Raw genomic sequence first — 18,877 nt, forward strand, 5'->3', positions numbered from 1 at the left:
CAATTTGGGGTGTGAGATGATGACATATACTCAACTTTTTTTATTCATGTTTATTTTTTTATTTTTCAAATAATAATATCATGTGAGAATATTTTGGAGAAGGCCAATGTTAAATATTAAAATACGAACTGATTTAGAATAAAAAAAACATAATACAAACCCACAATAAAAAATAACGTAGACATGTATTAATGAAATATAATATATAAAAATAAAACTGAATTATTTCAATTTGAGGTGTGAGATGATGACATTTACTCCACTTTTTTATTCATGTTTTTATTTTATTCATGTTTATTTTTTTATTTTTCAAATAATAATGGCCAATGTTAAATATTAAAATACGAGCTGATTTAATTTGTGATAGAATATTAAAAAAAAATCCAGAAATAAAACAGTGTTGCTCATCCTCTCGAACATCCACCATCTTTGCGCCGCTGACGCCTGAACATCTACATCCGGGTAACTGTGGTGACCTTGATTGGTTGATCATCATGGCGGCCATCGTCAGGTTGAGTACTGTGTGTCGCAGTGGAGTCAAACGTGAGTATTTCTGTCTGCTTTCATTTTTTTTCTTTTTTTTTTTAACACACATGTTCAGTACTTCATTGTGATGGTTTTGACAGAAGATATGTGGAATATAAGCTGTGCAGAATAAAGATATAATGCCATAATGACGACCCTTCATGACGATTAAGCTGTGCACCAAACCCAAGCCAATAAAAGTGTGATTTAAAGGTTAACACACTAATACGACGAAATACGACACGATACAACTTTAAAAGAGACTTTTGTTGTTAGTTCAAGACCCCTTTTTAAATTCAGCACCTATAAAACAACCCATAGAGGCTGTTATTTGTCTCAGTTAGAGTTCATGTTGGGTGAAGGGTGCCCCCCCCCCACGCCCTCCTCTGGGTCCACAACTTCCGGCTTTAAATTTGGCTAAATTGAAACCAGATCTGGTGAACCACTTTTTTTTTTCCTACCCTATGACTATTGCTCTTTTGAAATGCCAAGCCCTATCATTTTAAAAAAAAAAAAAAAAGAGCAAAACATACTTTTAAAAATGCCAAGCCCTATCATTTAAAAAAAAAAAAAGAGCAAAACATACATAGTTTTGTAGATATTCTACCTTAAATAAAGGTTTTGTTGTACTAATATGCCATAAGAGTGTATTATTAAAAAACATGGGTTTTTTTGTTTTTTCTCTGCAGCTCTGTTCTACCAAACCACTTTGTTGGCCCGGCCAATGGTTGTACCACACAAATACCAGGAGCAGCAGCCCTACCAGCTCACAGCAAGGATTCATGCTTCACAGGCTCTTAACGGTCAGTGTTGACAAATGGAAGTACACAGTACTACATACAGTACAAGTACAACTACATACAGTAAGAGTACGACTACATACAGTAAGAGTACGACTACATACAGTAAGAGTACGACTACATACAGTAAGACTACGACTACGTGCAGTACGAGTACGACTACGTATGGTATGAGTACGACTACACACAGTATGAGTACAACTACACACTGTATGAGAACGACTACACACAGTATGAGAACGACTACATACAGTAAGAGTACGACTACATACAGTATGAGTACGACTACACACAGTATGAGTACGACTACACACAGTATGAGTACGACTACGTGCAGTATGAGTACGACTACATACTGTATGAGTACGACTACACACAGTATGAGTACGACTACACACAGTATGAGTACGACTACACACAGTATGAGTACGACTACACACAGTATGAGTACGACTACACACAGTAAGAGTACGACTACACACAGTAAGAGTACGACTACACACTACGTGCAGTATGAGTACGACTACGTGCAGTATGAGTACGACTACATACTGTATGAGTACGACTACACACAGTATGAGTACGACTACACACAGTATGAGTACGACTACACACAGTATGAGTACGACTACACACAGTAAGAGTACGACTACACACAGTATGAGTACGACTACATACAGTACAAGTACAACTACATACAGTAAGAGTACGACTACATAAAGTAAGAGTACGACTACATACAGTACTACATACAGTAAGAGTACGACTACATACAGTAAGAGTACGACTACATACAGTAAGAGTACGACTACATACAGTATGAGTACGACTACACACAGTAAGAGTACGACTACACAGTATGAGTAGGGTTCCTCTCCTGATTTAAGTTGTTTGCCTTTTCGCGATCGATTCAATTTACTTGTTTTTTTTTCTGTAGAGAGTTTTTGTACCTCTCAGGTTGCAGATGGCTGTTGTTTTTCTGGGTTAGACATGAAACCAGCTGGCAGAGGGCCTCGCTCTGATGTTTTTTTGTGGTCCAGATTTAGCAGCCTAAACGTTAGACTGTGGTGGCAGCACTTTGACACCAGGTTCATGTAAGGTCTGCTAAACGCTGGGAGGTTTCACCAGCTGTCACCTTCTATTCCGGTTAATGGGTCATTTAAATAATGAGTGAAGGGTGGAGGCTTTCTGTGCAACACCAATGTATTCGTCAAATACCAAAGTCTGGCTCAGCTAAGTCTGATTCTCAGCCGTGTTTACTGAGTCTTTATTTTAGTGATTGACAGCATCATTTTTGTTAGTTTAATACATCTTAAGCTTGTTCAGAGAATTAAGAAAACTCAATTAATAAAATTGGTGAATTAAGAACACTAAATTAATGTCAATACTCTTTGAGGAGCGACCAAGATGTGAACATGCACATATATAAAAATAGTAATAATAAAAAAAAATATAATATATATATATATATATATATATATATATAAAAAAAAAAAGTATAATAATAATAGAAAAGACAAAAGCGCACACACAGTGAATTCACCAAATATAAAACAATTTAACAGCTTTCCAGGAAGAATACACATTTGGTAAATTAAGAACATTAAACCAATGTCACCAAATGTAAATACTCTTTGAGTACTGACCAAAATGCGTACACATACATTTATAAAATACTAGAAGAATAAAAAAGCACACACAGTGAATTCACCATAAAAGGAGAAAAGTATTTCTTCACTCGTATACTTAAGGAATAGTTTGTCATTTTGGAAGATAAAGAGTCTGATGATACGATTGATTCTCCTCAAATCTTTGTCTGTTAAATATAAGATAAGATATGAAGCTACAGTCGACAGCTGTGGCCTAGAAATAAACCAGAACATAACCCAATAAAACCCCACATTGCATCAGAACCCACATTGTGGTGTTTTTCTTCACTTCTGCTTTTGTTCCAAGAAGATATAACCTGTTAATAATATATACGCTTTAAAGGAGCTGGTAGGACAGAGTCCGGCTGGATGTTTCTAGTCTTTGTGCTAAGCTAAGATAACCAGATAATGGGAGCGTGCACGGATTACTCTCAGCGCTTGTTTGAAAGTCAAATGAAAAGATGTAAAAACGACAAAGAAAGAAAAGCAAAACAACCTCAAACATCTCCTCTGAGGGATTTGTGTGCCTGAGAGATTTCTGGTTCACCTGCAAAATAATATAACTAAATGTGTGCTTTATATTTTAATTCTTGAGTTTCATTTAGCCATGTGAAGGTCATCAAAATCAGATTAAATATTAAGTTTTTAGTTTGGGGACACGACTGTTTTGACCTTCACCATACAGATAATAAAGTGTTCTGACTCTCTGATGTTTCTCTGGTTCTTCAGCCAGCTCCGGCTCCAAAGCCGCCTCCCTGCACTGGACAGCGGAGCGAGCTCTGAGCATCGTGCTGCTGGCCATCGGACCCGTGGCCTATTTCAGCCCCAGTCCCATCGTCGACTACTCCCTGGCTGCTGCCCTGACCCTCCACGGACACTGGTAAGACAGGAAAAACCGCTAACCTGAACCCTGGTTGCATCTAGAGCTGGGGTGATATGACTCCTTACAGTATAATGTTGTTACATTTAACATAGTGAATCAGCACCCTACCCTCCATTTGTTTCCCACAGCTTTCAAATGGTACACATAGTTTCACTTCAGGTTTACTTGGTAGTCACACAGCAAAGATCTGTTTTCCTCTGATTGAGAAGTGGCCACAGGAAGGCCGAGCTAATTCCTCTTCCAGTGTCAGTTCTTGTTCTTGAATGTTGCTCTGTATTCATTTAGTTACCAGTTTTGGTGAAACTGTTTTTAGAGAGGTAAAGTGGAATATCTTAACTGCCATTTTGGGGCTGAGAGTTTTTTCGAACACAGGCGGCAACTTCCGGTTCTGATAAGTGAAGACAATGTGGAAGTGTCTTAGCTGCATTCTCTAATTATCTAATTTAATTAACAAATTAATGGAAGTTCTTCTAACCCTTCACAAACTTCCCAAATATCTCCACACCGACACAAAGATTCAGCTTGTCCACTGACCCTCACGGGACAAAAGGCAAACTTTGCTCCATGGGGCTTTGGTGGGTAGCTGTCAGCGGATATTAATTCATCCCTGGTTTAGTTCCTTAGCTCTGTTTGCAGACTTGAGGAGGCGGCTTTAGCTTAGCGTCACAGCGATGTGTTCCTCCATCAGTTAAAGCGTTGACTAAGCAGCTTGGCAGGTGTAGGCCACAAATCCCAGTCAGGAGTAGCGATAAGTCTTTCTTAAGCCGCGTCCTCTTTGACCAAAACCAGTTCAGACGAATGCTCCGATGTCATTCGGCATTCGGCATCGGGCTGAAGCATGAGAACGTTTGGAAAGCTTCCTCTTTTAAACTGGTACTGTGGATGAAGCAGTATTTTATAGCACTAAGGAATGTTGGAAATGAACCCTTCAATAACATTAAGCTTTTTTTTTTTATTAATGTGGCAGATTTATTGGTTTAGCTCTTATAGAAAATAGTCTTCAACTTGTGCTGTTATCGATTTTGAAATTTTACAATCTGCAACTTATATCAATTCACTCATTTTTGGATGCATTCTGCAACTATGACAGTGTTTTGTTCCCAACAAATTTGCTCTGCTTTGCATCTCTGACCGGCCTTACCAATGGTAGCTGAGGCTCATGGGTATTGTAGTATTTAGAGTCGTCCAGCATGCCAAACTAATCCACAAAACATATTTCTTTGGTGTAGTCATCTATAATGTTTTTTGTATAAAAACACAAAATTCAAATGATTGGGAAATAAAAGATTGTATTTTTATGAATAAATTAAACCTTTGTTATTAGCAGTTTTAATGATGTATTATAATCTTAGAGCTGATCTCATATTTTACTGAATATTGGAGGATAACGATCGTCAGTAAAACTTTATTTACACTGTGATGGTTAAACTGCTCACATGCGTGCTGAACCATGAAGGCGGACCGTATGGATCACAGATCCACTACAGTCCATTACACCACTAATAATAATAAATCCCCCCCAAAATCCGACACACTGGACCTTTGACTGACTGGACTGTTTTCTGTGTTTTCGACTCGTAGGGGGCTCGGGCAGGTGCTAACGGACTACGTTCACGGCGACACAAAAGTCAAGATGGCCAACGCCGGCCTCTTCCTCCTGTCCACCGTCACCTTCGCTGGCCTTTGCTACTTCAACTACAACGACGTGGGCATCTGCAAAGCCATCGCACTGCTCTGGAGCAAATAAACCGAACTGGTGGGCTGGGAGGGATTGAGACACCGGGATGGGAACTATCTCGTTTCCTGGCTGATTGTAAAAAAAAAAAAAAATCAAGTTGTTCTATGTAAATTCTTATAAATATATCATTTTACAATATAACACAAAAGTGTCACTGTGGCAGGCTTGGTCTCCATATTGAGTTTTTGCTCAAAAACACCCGTTTTCTCTTCCAATATGTTGGAGATTAGCTTCTTTCAGGTGATTTACGTCCGGTTAAAAATAAGATATCCTGTTTCCTGGCATGTAATTGTTATATTTACCACCAAAACATAGATGACTCCTGGAGAACACTACTGTTTGACATGTAATTTATTTCAGTCGTGTTAAGGTCCCCTTTTTTTGTAGCTGATTTCTTCAATCGAGCTTCTTTCAATCACACTGTGTACATACTATGTGTTTATTTTTTGCCCGTAAACCCATCTGGAATACCAGGGCAGTGCTTACAGATTCAATAAGTCTTTGTGTGTTCACGTCTCACTCCACATTAACCCCTCACACGTCGTAAATGAAGCCATTTAGGGTCACATTACCGCCTCCGAAACATATTACAGAGTTGTACTTAATGTATGAATTACAGGCTCCTCCCAGTTTGTGAGTTAGCAGACGGCAAATAAAAAAAGACACATTTTGAAAGTATTCAAAAATGTGCATTTATTTTGGAAATATAAATTAATTCCTGGCATTTTTTCTTGAAAAGTAAACGGTTTTTGTTGATCAATCTGAGGCTGTATGATCAGATTCAATAATGCGAGCTTATAATGTACTCGTGGGACATTTACTCACAGCAAATAATACACACTTTGCATGCAGCTTTTATTTTTGTACAGCTGGGATGGGCGTTGGCAGGTTTGTTGTAAATTGCTGTAAGAAAATCTGCAGTAAATGTTCATGACAGCTTAACAAAAGTGTTGTGTTTTGTCTGTTTCCATCTTCAATAATTGTGACTTTTGTCATTTCTGTTCCATTACCGTCTTTTCAGATTATTATACGCACAAAAAATGAGATGTGGCAAGAAAAATTGCACTGTTCCTGCCTCGGCGCAATAAAGTTGGCTTTACAGATTATTTTTGATATTTTTTTACATTTTATGAAGTAACAATTTACACAATGTTAACAAATAACATTAGAATGCAAAATATACTGAAGCTGTTATCTAAGCTCTCTGCAAAACCAACCAGACTCCATTGAAAAAATAATTAGTTGTGTTATTTAGTGACGAACAAACTAAACCGAGACCACCAGAGGTTAAATGACTGTTTTTGTCAATGGAGTCTGGTGACTTTGGCAAGAAACACAGATGGATTCATCCGCTTCAATTCTCCGTCTTTTAATTTTATAACATTACATTTTTTAATGAACACAATGCTTACAACAACAGAAAGAGAACAAAAGGTGTTACACTGATATTCAAAGGTTTTGGGTTTCATGCTTTTATTTTGTAGAAAATCCTCTTCTAATAGATTGTATTTAGTACATGGAGAACACAAAGCTGTAAACCAGACTGACAAATGAAGGGCAGAAACAGACACATAAGAATATAAGAAAAACAGCAGTTATTGGTGAAAGAAACTGGAAGCTTAGGAACATCTTCCAGTTTTTCACAATAAAAGCAGCCTAGAACAAGCTGGAATTAACGGGCAACGTGTTGCTTTAGCAAAGCTCTTCTTTACACTTGACAAAACAGAAGAGTTAGTTTAGTTTTAGCACTTTTTATACATCAGCTGAACAAATCACAGCTTAAACCTCTTTAATCAGAGCGACTCACTCAATATTTAGAGTTCAATAATTATCGAGGTTTTAATCATTACATCTTTCTACTTTTTTGGGTGCAAAATGGAAATAATACATTTGTTGTCTGAATAATTTTCCTTTTGTCTCTGCTGAAAGAAGAGAAACACCAATAAAACAGGTGACTCCAAACTTTTGAACGGAAAAAATATAATGTTTAAAAGTGTGAAACAGGTATAAAAACACTCAATATAAAACTGAAAACACTTCTACAAAAACAGTACATACATGTTCCCCTTGTTGTTTCAGAAACAAAATAAACTGCCAGAGGGAAGATTTGGACAACTTGAAATAGTTGATCTGCTTTTATGAGAACAAACGTATCAAGGTAACCGTGTAACTATTCTCCATTCAATTTCACTGGTGTGAGGTTTATAATGTGTTTAATATTAAATAAATAAGTTACTTTGAACATGAAATAAACCTTTAACAGACTGTTGTTTCATTTAGATATTTTACACAATTTAATTAATATCGTAATTTAATATTGTCTTATTTATTTAATATTGAACACTGGTTATGAATATAGGTAATTTGTAATTAATTCAATTTAAATGACACAATGAAGGCTGTAGCAATTAATAGTTAATGAGACAAACAGGGTGATTTAGTTCTGATAACATTTTTTAAAATCAGTTATTCTTTAATAAAATAAGCTGACAGGATTCGTCCACTTCATCTTCAGCTTTGTTATGCAAGACCAGCTTGTTCAGAGAGGGGTTATCCCCATCGGGCTCAAACCCCAGGTACATAGACGGGTACATGGAGGACTCGAACCAAAAGGTGTTAGCTGGTGAAAGTTTGGTCATGTAGAACAGGGCCTTGTGGTTGGACCCCTTAATTTCTTCCGGCAGCGTCTCCTGTAGAAAAACACACGAGGCAAACCTGATTTAATTGTCCTTAAATTAACCTTGAATGGAATTTATTTATTTTTTTGCCAAGGCAACCAGACTCCATTGGAAAAAAAACTATAATTTGACCAATCAAGAACACCACCGTGTTCTGCGAGGTAAAATCAGTGTTTTTTTCCCCCCGTCGTTAAGGGCTGTGTCATTTCAAAGTAAACCGGGAAAATATTCTAAACATAGCGTGTACTTAAACTAGCTTACAATTAACACAATGTTAACAAATAACATAAGAGTACAAAAGATACTGAAGCTGTTATCTATGCTCTTGCCAAATCTGCCAGACTCCATTGAAAAAAAACAATAATTTGTAGCAGTAGACAAGCAACCGCCGTGTTCATGGAGTCTGGTGGCTTTGGCAAGAAACACGGATGGATACCACCGCTTCAGTTCCCCGTCGTAAACTGCTGTCTCGTTATAAAGTAAACCATCGAAAATATTCTAAATAAAGCGTACACTTCAAATGGACGGCTTTTGTCTGTTTCTCCAAGCTGGGTTGGCGTGGCGACCGCCATGTTTAGTAATAACATGCTCACTATGGATATTTACAACCACACTTTAACATAACTCTCTCATGACTTACTGCATGTTTGTTTAGTAAACATTCAGGTAACACACACAGCATTGTGGGTAAATGTATTTCATGGATCATCTGGCTTCATATTCCATTAGATAATATATTTATATTTGGTTTGCGCTACAATTCTATGCTCTGGCAGTACTACACTACGGATACAGGTATTATCTTTACCCTTATGAAACATATACATATATATACATATACATACATACATAGAGATGTATACATATACACATATATATGGATACATATATACATACATATATATGTACACATTTATATACACACACACACATATATATACATACATATATATGTACACATTTATATATACACACATAAATACACATATATGTATATATATATATATTATATTATATGCACATATGCAAATATATGCACATATATATATATATATATATATAAGAAAATCTGCAGTAAATGTTCATGACATCTTAACAAAAGTTTTGTCCATCTTCAATAATTGTGACTTTTGTACATATATATACACATTTATATATACACACACATAAATACACATATATGCACATATATATATATATCTGAAGATAGTGGTGTGCTGCTGTAATCCTGCAAATTTACCCGCTGCGGGACTAATAAAGGATTATCTTATATATATATATATATATATATATATATATATATATATATATATATATATATACACACATTCATATATGTACACATGTATATACACACAAACACACATGAATATGTATATGTATATATAAAACTATTAAACATTCAACACTATATTTCTCTTGAGGGTAGTTTTTCTGTGGTTATACCCAGTATGAAGTGACCCTCTGACCTTCTGCTTGTTATGCAGCTGGTGGTTTCGCATTCTTCCCATAATGCATTTCAGTCATTTTTTTGGTCAGCAAGCTAAAAATGTAAATAAAATAAACGTCCATCTCTGGAGGTCCTTTTCTTAGGAAGGCGTTTATAATTGAAGGGTGTGACGTGATGTTATAGTAGCTAGATTATAACCTTTGTGACTGTCTTTACTGAACATGTAGATTCTCGCTAGTAAAAACATGCTGCGGTTGCACACTGCAAAATGCATCCAGGTGCAATAGAACTTCCTGGTATTTTTGGGATACTGCATTTGTGTACACAGTGTCAGTAACTGTACACATATACTCACCATTTTCTCGGGATAAATGTTGTCCGTCTCACCGCAGCACACCACTATCTTCTTTCCCCCGTTCTCGACATACAGCATGACCGCCATCCCCTCTCGACCCCGCTTCATGGCGTAATCATGGTAAATCTGTATTTTGAACTCGCAGTCTAAAGAAGAAAAAACACAAAACGAGCATGAAGAATAAAAAGTAGCACTGCACTGAACGCTGGAGGATCATCTGACAATAACAAATGATTTAAATATTTAAAAGAATATTTTCAGGTCGTGACCTCTGTGATCTGTTGTGTCTGTTTCCTGTTTTGTGTCATCAGTAGATCCGTTTTAATATATGTATATATATATTTGGCTGCTTCTTACCAGGCTGACACAGCAGTTCGCTCGTTAAGTTTTGAACTTGAAATTGCTGCTCAGAGTTTAAAAGCAGGAATTTGTTGTCTTTGCTTCGGACCCAATATTCGAGGCACCGTTCGGAAATCCCGAAACTGTCTTGATCCACATCTGCATCATTGAGAGAAAGACACGTTATAACACCTGCAACGTCACACACTAGCAATCAATACTTGTGTATTCTACTACAAATGTAAGATGGAGGAGTAAAACATGGAGATTTACTACAGGAAGTTACTCACCTGTATCTACTGACACCACTTTAAATAGAGAGCAGGGGACAAAAGAGAAGATTTAAGGATTTTATACAAACAGTAAAAAATAATATTTCCTACAATGTAATATTAATAGAATTAAAATCCCTTTTACCTTGAAAGTAGAAGGCATCATTACATGTACCAATCCATGAAACAGAGGAGCAGCAACAGGAAGCCATCAGGTAGAGCTGGAGAAAAACAAGTTGTATTTTTATAGGAGGGTTATTAAATACACAAAGTGTGACAGATTAAAGAAAATAAACCAGGGATGCACTGAAACCAGATATCTAACCGATACTCAAGATAAATAACTGGATCAGGTATCAGAGACAATGGAGCTGGTCTATTCAGTTCATCCACACAGTGAGACACGCTGCTTATTGATTAAACACGCGTATCAGATCAATACTCGGTATCGGTATGGGGAATTAATATATATAATATATATATATATATATAATATATATATATATATACCTATATATCTTTAATTATATTTAAAAAAAAAAAATATATATATACTATATACACACATTTATATGTAAACACACATATATACCCACAAACACACATATATACACATATATATATACACATATATTTACATATATATACACATCCACATATATATTTGGTAGTTGTTCAGTTTTACTAGATATTCTAAGATTTTATTAGGATTAAATTAATTCATTTATTCAATTTTTTATTTGTTTTTAGCGTTTTATTATTATATTTGATTATTGTGATTGTTTTACCCTGTACAGCACCTTCAGATTTCATTGTATTTTAATGGGTGCTATATAAATAAAATCCATTATTATTATTATTATTATTATTATTATTATTATTATTATATATATATTATTACATACACAAACATATATATCCACATACACAAACATATATATCCACATACACACATATATATATATATATGTGTATATGTGTGTGTTTATATATATATGTGTGTGTGTGGATATATATGTATATATATGTGTATATGTGTGTGTGTGTGTATATATACACACACACACATATAAAACACACACACACACACACACACACACACACTATATACATATATACACATATATAGTATATACATATATACACATATATATATACACATATACATATATACACATATATATATATATACACATATATATACATATATATACACATATATATACACACACATATATATATATATATATATATATATATATACATATATATATATATATATATATATATATATATATATATATATATATAGATATAGATAGCATCTTAGTACTACAAGATATTTCCATTAAGCAGTTATTTGCTACGTTTACCATTGAATAAATAAATAAGTTATAGAATGTTTATAACTTTTTTTTGTAATCATTTTTCAGAGGCGCTCTCTGTGCCGAATAGTAGAGAATAAAATACCTGACAACCCTTCAGAATAAAGTCCCTGTTTCCATCCTCTCACTGTGCTCCTGCGATGCAGACTCACCTCTAAACTCTGTACAGTATGAATCCGTATATGTCACCTTGTTCTCAGGTGTGCCCCTCCAGATGAAGTGTTCCTCTCGGGCTGTTCTTCACACAGAGCTGTGGACAGCAGTGTGCTTCCTATTTACATGTGACGGAAGTGAAAGTAAAGGAAGTTCTAAAAAACAAAAAAACGCTATTCCTGTTTCTTTTTCTCTAAAATAAATCACTTTTTTCCCCCTCTGAACCCTGGTGCTCATGTGATCCGTTTTATAACTTTAAATGAGTTTGACTGAAGTAGTTTGAAGTGTTTAAGTTTCATTTTTGTTGGTTCTTTTGTTGCATCTCTAACAAAGACATTTTGGTTTATAATTTAAAGAGTATAAGTGCGTTTTTGGCTTTTTTTTCAGATTCTATATAATGATTCCTTCTCGTTTATAAACACATTTTTATTTTAAAGCAGTTATTTTGAAGTCATATTTTTAGTTTTTATTTGGCCACCAGAGGGCCAACATGAGCTGAGGATGAAGTGCTGCAGTGAAGTCAAACACAAGTGTGTTTAATTAATTAACCAAGTTTTTTGTTTTTTATTCAGAGAACACAAAACTGTGCAATCTCACCTTTTAAGAAGAACTTTGTAAGCTCTTAAGGATGAATTGAGGAGTCTCACATTCAGAGGATGAAGCAGTTTTTAAGTCTGATGGATCGACAGGTGATACGTCTGTAACTCTTCCCAGACGGCAGCAGAGTGAACAGGTTGTGTCTGGGGTTGGTTGTTGTCTTTTGATATCTTTTGGGCTCTGCGCGGGCACCTCTTATCACCAATACCACTGATCCTCGCTAGATGGGCACCAATCATGCTTTACTCACCCGCTGTAGAGCCCTCCTGTCCTGGGCCCTGAACAGCCCTTGCCAGTTTGTAATGTTTCCAGTCATAATGCCTTATATTGCTCCTCTGTTAAAAGTTATCAGGAACTTCTTAAGTTTCCTTAAGAAATACAGCCGTTTAAGAGCTCTCTTCACCAGGATGGAGATGTGTGAGGACCACGTCAGGTTGTTTGATTCTCAGGAATTTAAAGCTGTTAACTCCACCTCAGCTCCATTGATGTAGACAGGGGTGTGTGCATCTTGGCCTCCTTTTTTCTAAAATCAGCAATCATCTCCTTGGTTTTACAGACGTTGAGCAGTAGGTTGTTCTCTGATCATCACTCTGAGAGATTGTGGTTTTCCTCTATATGTAAAGTCTCGTAGTTGTTTTGTAATCCAGTTGATGACAGTAGTGTCATCTGCAAACTTCACTACAGAGTTCACTTTATGTTGGGGAACAGGAGGAGGCTGAATTCATTTAAGATAAGATAAGATTATTATTATTATTATGAACAAAGAAAATTCTTGTGACAGTTTCATTAAGAATTACAACATAAGATTAGAAATAAACTATACAGTACAAATAAAACATGTGCACAATAGAATAAAAATTATTAAGTATAAATTAAATAATACTGACACTATTGAAAAATATAGTACAATAGCAATAAAGAAAGGTAAACATTTAGTAAAAAAATCAACTAAAATAGAAATAAAGTGAAATACAACAACAAAGACTAAATACTAAAGTAAAATCCTAAAGTGTATAAAAAGTGATACGAAGACCGGTGCCTAATGGAAACTCATAGAAAGTAATAGTAATAATATATATTAAAATAATATATTATAAATAATTAATATTATGCTTGATATTGAGAGATATATTGTCGGTTATATTGAAAAAGTTGTAGAAAGTTATAGTGCACATAGATCAATTTAAATTAAATTTAAGAGCAGCGGATACAGAAATGTGTTTTGCAATATGTGGGCACACCAATAAACAACTGTGATGTGATGTGAAACATTTAACTGTTTAGCAGAGTAATCATTTTGATAGAAAATTAATTTTCTATCTTTTTCTGTTCTGGAAACTCTGACTTTCTTCAAGTGTAACTGGTTGAAAACTACACTTGTAAGTCTAATATTCAGTCGCAGTAGATTTCAGCACTGAACGAGAACATAAAAAAAAGGAACTAAACCCCAAGTGTTAGCCCCTCTTTATCAGTTCAGTTCAGAGGGGACACTTCCTTATCGTTAAACCTTATAATCTCTGAAGGGTTGTCAAACTGTGGTTAAACTCTGCCTGACTTCAGTCATGAGAGATAACAGCACAAAGAAAGTCATGGACGAGACAAGAGCTCGTGTACGGTGTGGAGAACGAGCGCTGGGCTGCACATCAGAACACTGATACATGTGCACAGATGTACAGAGGCGTTTACGTGCATCTCATATCATAAGGTCATCGTAGGTCGCAGGTTAAAGAGAGCGTTTGTGTTGTTTTTCCCTCAGAGTTCTTTATGAGGCCACAGACTGTCAGCCAGATGTTCAGTAGAGGCAGACGGGTCAAACAGAACCCGTCTTCCACCCAAGAGACCGTTGTTCTCTCCACAAGATGTCAACGTTGATTTATTTGTCACGTAACTTCCGTACTTAAGTAACGCTACTTGCGTAGTTATTTAAACCCAAACAACCATCTTTTACTAAATTTAACTAAGTAATTTTGTTGCATAAACCTAATTTAGTATTTCACGATCTTTTCTTAAACCTAACAAAGTATTTCACCATCTTTAACTAAACCTAAGTATTTCACCATCTTTAACTAAACCTAAGTATTTCACCATCTTTTACTAAACCTAACTAAGTATTTCACCATCTTTTACTAAACCTAACTAAGTATTTCACCATCTTTTACTAAACCTAACTATTTCACCATCTTTTATTAAACCTAACTAAGTATTTCACCATCTTTTACTCAACTAAATAAATTATTAGTTGTGTTATTTAGTGATGAACAAACTAAACCGACCAAGGCAGCGGTAGACCACCAGAGGTTAAATGACTGTTTTTGTCAATGGAGTCTGGTGACTTTGGCAAGAAACACAGATGGATTCATCCACTTTAATTCCCCGTCTTTATTCTATGACATTTAGATTGTTATATGAACACAATGCTTACAACAACAGAAAGAGAACAAAAGGTTTTACACTGATATTCAAAAGTTTTGGGTTTCATGCTTTTATTTTGTAGAAAAATCCTCTTCTAATAGATTGTATTTAGTACATGGAGAACAAAAAGCTGTAAACCAGACTGACAAATGAAGGGCAGAAACAGACACATAAAAATATAAGAAAAACAGCAGTTATTGGTGAAAGAAACTGGAAGCTTAGGAACATCTTCCAGTTTTTCACAATAAAAGCAGCCTAGAACAAGCTGGAATTAACGGGCAACGTGTTGCTTTAGCAAAGCTCTTCTTTACACTTGACAAAACAGAAGAGTTAGTTTAGTTTTAGCACTTTTTATACATCAGCTGAACAAATCACAGCTTAAACCTCTTTAATCAGAGCGACTCACTCAATATTTAGAGTTCAACAATTATCGAGGGTCACTTACGCTTTTCTAGACTGGAAAACAAATCAAAACTGTAAAGGTACCTGCTGGAAAAATCATTCTAAAGTTAAGTTTGAATCATTTAATTCTTCTGCTTTTTGGGGCGCAAACTATGTCAAATGGAAATAATACATTTGTTGTCTGAATAATTTTCCTTTTGTCTCTGCTGAAAGAAGAGAAACACCAATAAAACAGGTGACTCCAAACTTTTGAACGGAAAAAATACAATGTTATACATTTAAAAGTGTGAAACAGGTATAAAAACACTCAATATAAAACTGAAAACACTTCTACAAAAACAGTACATACATGTTCCCCTTGTTGTTTCTGCTGTAACAATTAGTAGTTAATGAGACAAACAGGGTGATTTAGTTCTGATAACATTTTTTAAAATCAAATATTCTTTAATAAAATAAGCTGACAGGATTCGTCCACTTCATCTTGAGCTTTGTTATGCATGACCAGCTTGTTCAGAGAGGGGTTAAACCCATCGGGCTCAAACCCCAGGTACATAGACGGGTACATGGAGGACTCGAACCAAAAGGTGTTAGCTGGTGAAAGTTTGGTCATGTAGAACAGGGCCTTGTGGTTGGACCCCTTAATTTCTTCCGGCAGCGTCTCCTGTAGAAAAACACACGAGGCAAACCTGATTTAATTGTCCTTAAATTAACCTTGAATGGATTGTTTGGTTGTTGTTTTTTTGCCAAGACAACCATTGAAAAAAAACTATAATTTGAACAATCAAGAACACCACCGTGTTCTGCGAGGTAAAATCACTTTGGGAAGAAACCTATATATATATTTTCTCATGACTTACTGCATGTTTGTTTAGTAAACATTCAGGTAACACACACAGCATTGTGGGTAAATGCATTTCATGGATCATCTGGCTTCATATTCCATGAGATAATGTATTTATATTTGGTTTTCCGCTACAATTCTATGCTCTGGCAGTACTACACTACGGATACAGGTATTATCTTTACCCTTATGAAACATATACATATATATATATACATACATAGAGATGTATACACATATATATGTATACATATATATGTACACATTTACACACACATATATATGTGTGTGTGTGTGTGTGTGTATATATAAATGTGTACATATATGTATGTATATATATATACATATATACATATATATACATACATATATGTGCACATTTAAATATACATACATATATATATATATTTAAATATACACACACACACACATATATGTACACATTTATATATACACATATATACACATATATATTTATATATATATATATATATAAACATATATACACATATATATATATATCCTATCCTCTCTGCTGCTGTAATCCTGCAAATTTCCCCGCTGCTGGACTAATAAAGGATTATCTTATTTTATCTTATATATACATTCATATATGTACACATGTATATACACACAAACACACATGAATATGTATATGTATATATAAAACTATTCAACATTCAACACTATATTTCTCTTGAGGGTAGTTTTTCTGTGGTTATACCCAGTATGAAGTGACCCTCTGACCTTCTGCTTGTTATGCAGCTGGTGGTTTCGCATTCTTCCCATAATGCATTTCAGTCATTTTTTTGGTCAGCAAGCTAAAAATGTAAATAAAATAAACGTCCATCTCTGGAGGTCCTTTTCTTAGGAAGGCGTTTATAATTGAAGGGTGTGACGTGATGTTATAGTAGCTAGATTATAACCTTTGTGACTGTCTTCACTGAACATGTAGATTCTCTCTGACAGCAGAACGACTGTGACTAAACCGTTGAAATATTCCACAGCAGATGTTTTCACATTTTGTGAGGCGCGTGGGCGGGTTGAACTGGGGTGACCGAGAGAGAGCCAGGAGTCAGTGAGACTAAAACTCTCCTCATTGTTTCATATTATTATTGTGGATAAACGTCCATAAAAACGCTTAGAAATCTTAGAAAAGAAGAAAGAAAAATCACTGGACCTCATGCAAGAACATTTTCATATTCTTATCTTAACTTTCCACTTCAGATTAAAAAAACTCTCAGTAAATGACCATCTCCATCTCCATCTTCCTCCGCTTATTCGGGGCCGGGTCGCAGGGGCAGCAAGCTAAGGAGGGTCCTCCAGACGTCCTTCTCCCCAGCAACACTTTCCAGCTCCTCCTGGGGAACCCCGAGGCGTTCCAGGCCAGACGAGATATGTAATCCCTCCAGCGTGTTCTGGGTCTACCCCGGGGCCTCTTACCAGTTGGACGTGCCTGGAAAACCTCTAAAGGGAGGCGTCCAGGAGGCATCCTGATCAGATGTTGAACCACCTCAGCTGGCCCCTTTCCACGCGAAGGAGCAGCGGCTCTACTCCGAGCTCCTCACCCTATCTATCTCTCTCTAAGGCTGAGCTCCTCACCCTATCTATCTCTCTCTAAGGCTGAGCTCCTCACCCTCTCTCTAAGGCTGAGCTCCTCACCCTCTCTCTAAGGCTGAGCTCCTCACCCTCTCTCTAAGGCTGAGCTCCTCAAGGCTGAGCTCCTCACCCTCTCTCTAAGGCTGAGCTCCTCACCCTCTCTCTAAGGCTGAGCTCCTCACCCTCTCTCTAAGGCTGAGCTCCTCACCCTATCTCTAAGGCTGAGCTCCTCACCCTATCTCTAAGGCTGAGCTCCTCACCCTATCTCTAAGGCTGAGCCCAGCCACCCTACGAAGGAAGCTCATTTCGGTCCGGTATCACTGCTGACGCTGCACCGAGCCGCCTGTCCATCTCCCGCTCCATTTTACCCTCACTCGTGAATAAGATCCCGAGATACTTGAACTCCCTCGATTGGGGCAGTGACTCGCTCCCAACCCAGAGGGTGCAATCCACCGTTTTCCGGAAGAGAACCATGGCCTCAGACTTGGAGGTACTGACTATTGGATGCAGTATGCATTCAATTGGTACATTACTACTCTCTCATAACGTGGCACCTTGAACCTGCTCATATATCTGATGTGCAAAGAATTGTGGGTCAGAATAGCTAGTAAAAACATGCTGCGGTTGCACACTGCAAAATGCATCCAGGAACTATTTTTTGGATACTGCATTTGTGTACACAGTGTCAGTAACTGTACACATATACTCACCATTTTCTCGGGATAAATGTTGTCCGTCTCACCACCACACACCACTATCTTCTTTCCCTCGTTCTCGACGTACAGCATGACCGCCATCC

General features: G+C 36.3%; 2 protein-coding genes across 3 annotated transcripts in view; one reads left to right on the top strand and one right to left on the bottom strand.

Annotated features, from left to right (window-relative positions):
- The first annotated feature begins 475 nt into the window (after positions 1 to 475).
- sdhdb (succinate dehydrogenase complex, subunit D, integral membrane protein b) lies at positions 476 to 6,693 on the top strand. Its single transcript, XM_054600794.1, has 4 exons — positions 476 to 543; positions 1,215 to 1,328; positions 3,704 to 3,854; positions 5,439 to 6,693. The coding sequence occupies exons 1-4, from the start codon at positions 495 to 497 to the stop codon at positions 5,602 to 5,604; spliced, it is 480 nt and encodes a 159-aa protein (XP_054456769.1). The 5' UTR covers positions 476 to 494; the 3' UTR covers positions 5,605 to 6,693.
- Positions 6,694 to 15,290: 8,597 nt separating this feature from the next.
- LOC129093342 (uncharacterized) overlaps positions 15,291 to 18,877 on the bottom strand; it is a 7,019-nt gene continuing 3,432 nt past the window's right edge. For both annotated transcript variants that reach the window (XM_054601354.1, XM_054601345.1), the window contains exons 5-6: positions 18,789 to 18,877; positions 15,291 to 16,299 (exon numbers count right to left, since the gene is read on the bottom strand). The exon at positions 18,789 to 18,877 is cut by the window's right edge and continues 117 nt beyond it. In XM_054601354.1, coding sequence (XP_054457329.1) covers positions 16,072 to 16,299; positions 18,789 to 18,877 — 317 coding nt within the window. In that variant the 3' untranslated portion in view covers positions 15,291 to 16,071. The remainder of the gene's footprint in view (positions 16,300 to 18,788) is intronic.

Source organism: Anoplopoma fimbria, chromosome 1, assembly GCF_027596085.1.
Source record: "Anoplopoma fimbria isolate UVic2021 breed Golden Eagle Sablefish chromosome 1, Afim_UVic_2022, whole genome shotgun sequence".
Taxonomy (NCBI): domain Eukaryota; kingdom Metazoa; phylum Chordata; class Actinopteri; order Perciformes; family Anoplopomatidae; genus Anoplopoma; species Anoplopoma fimbria.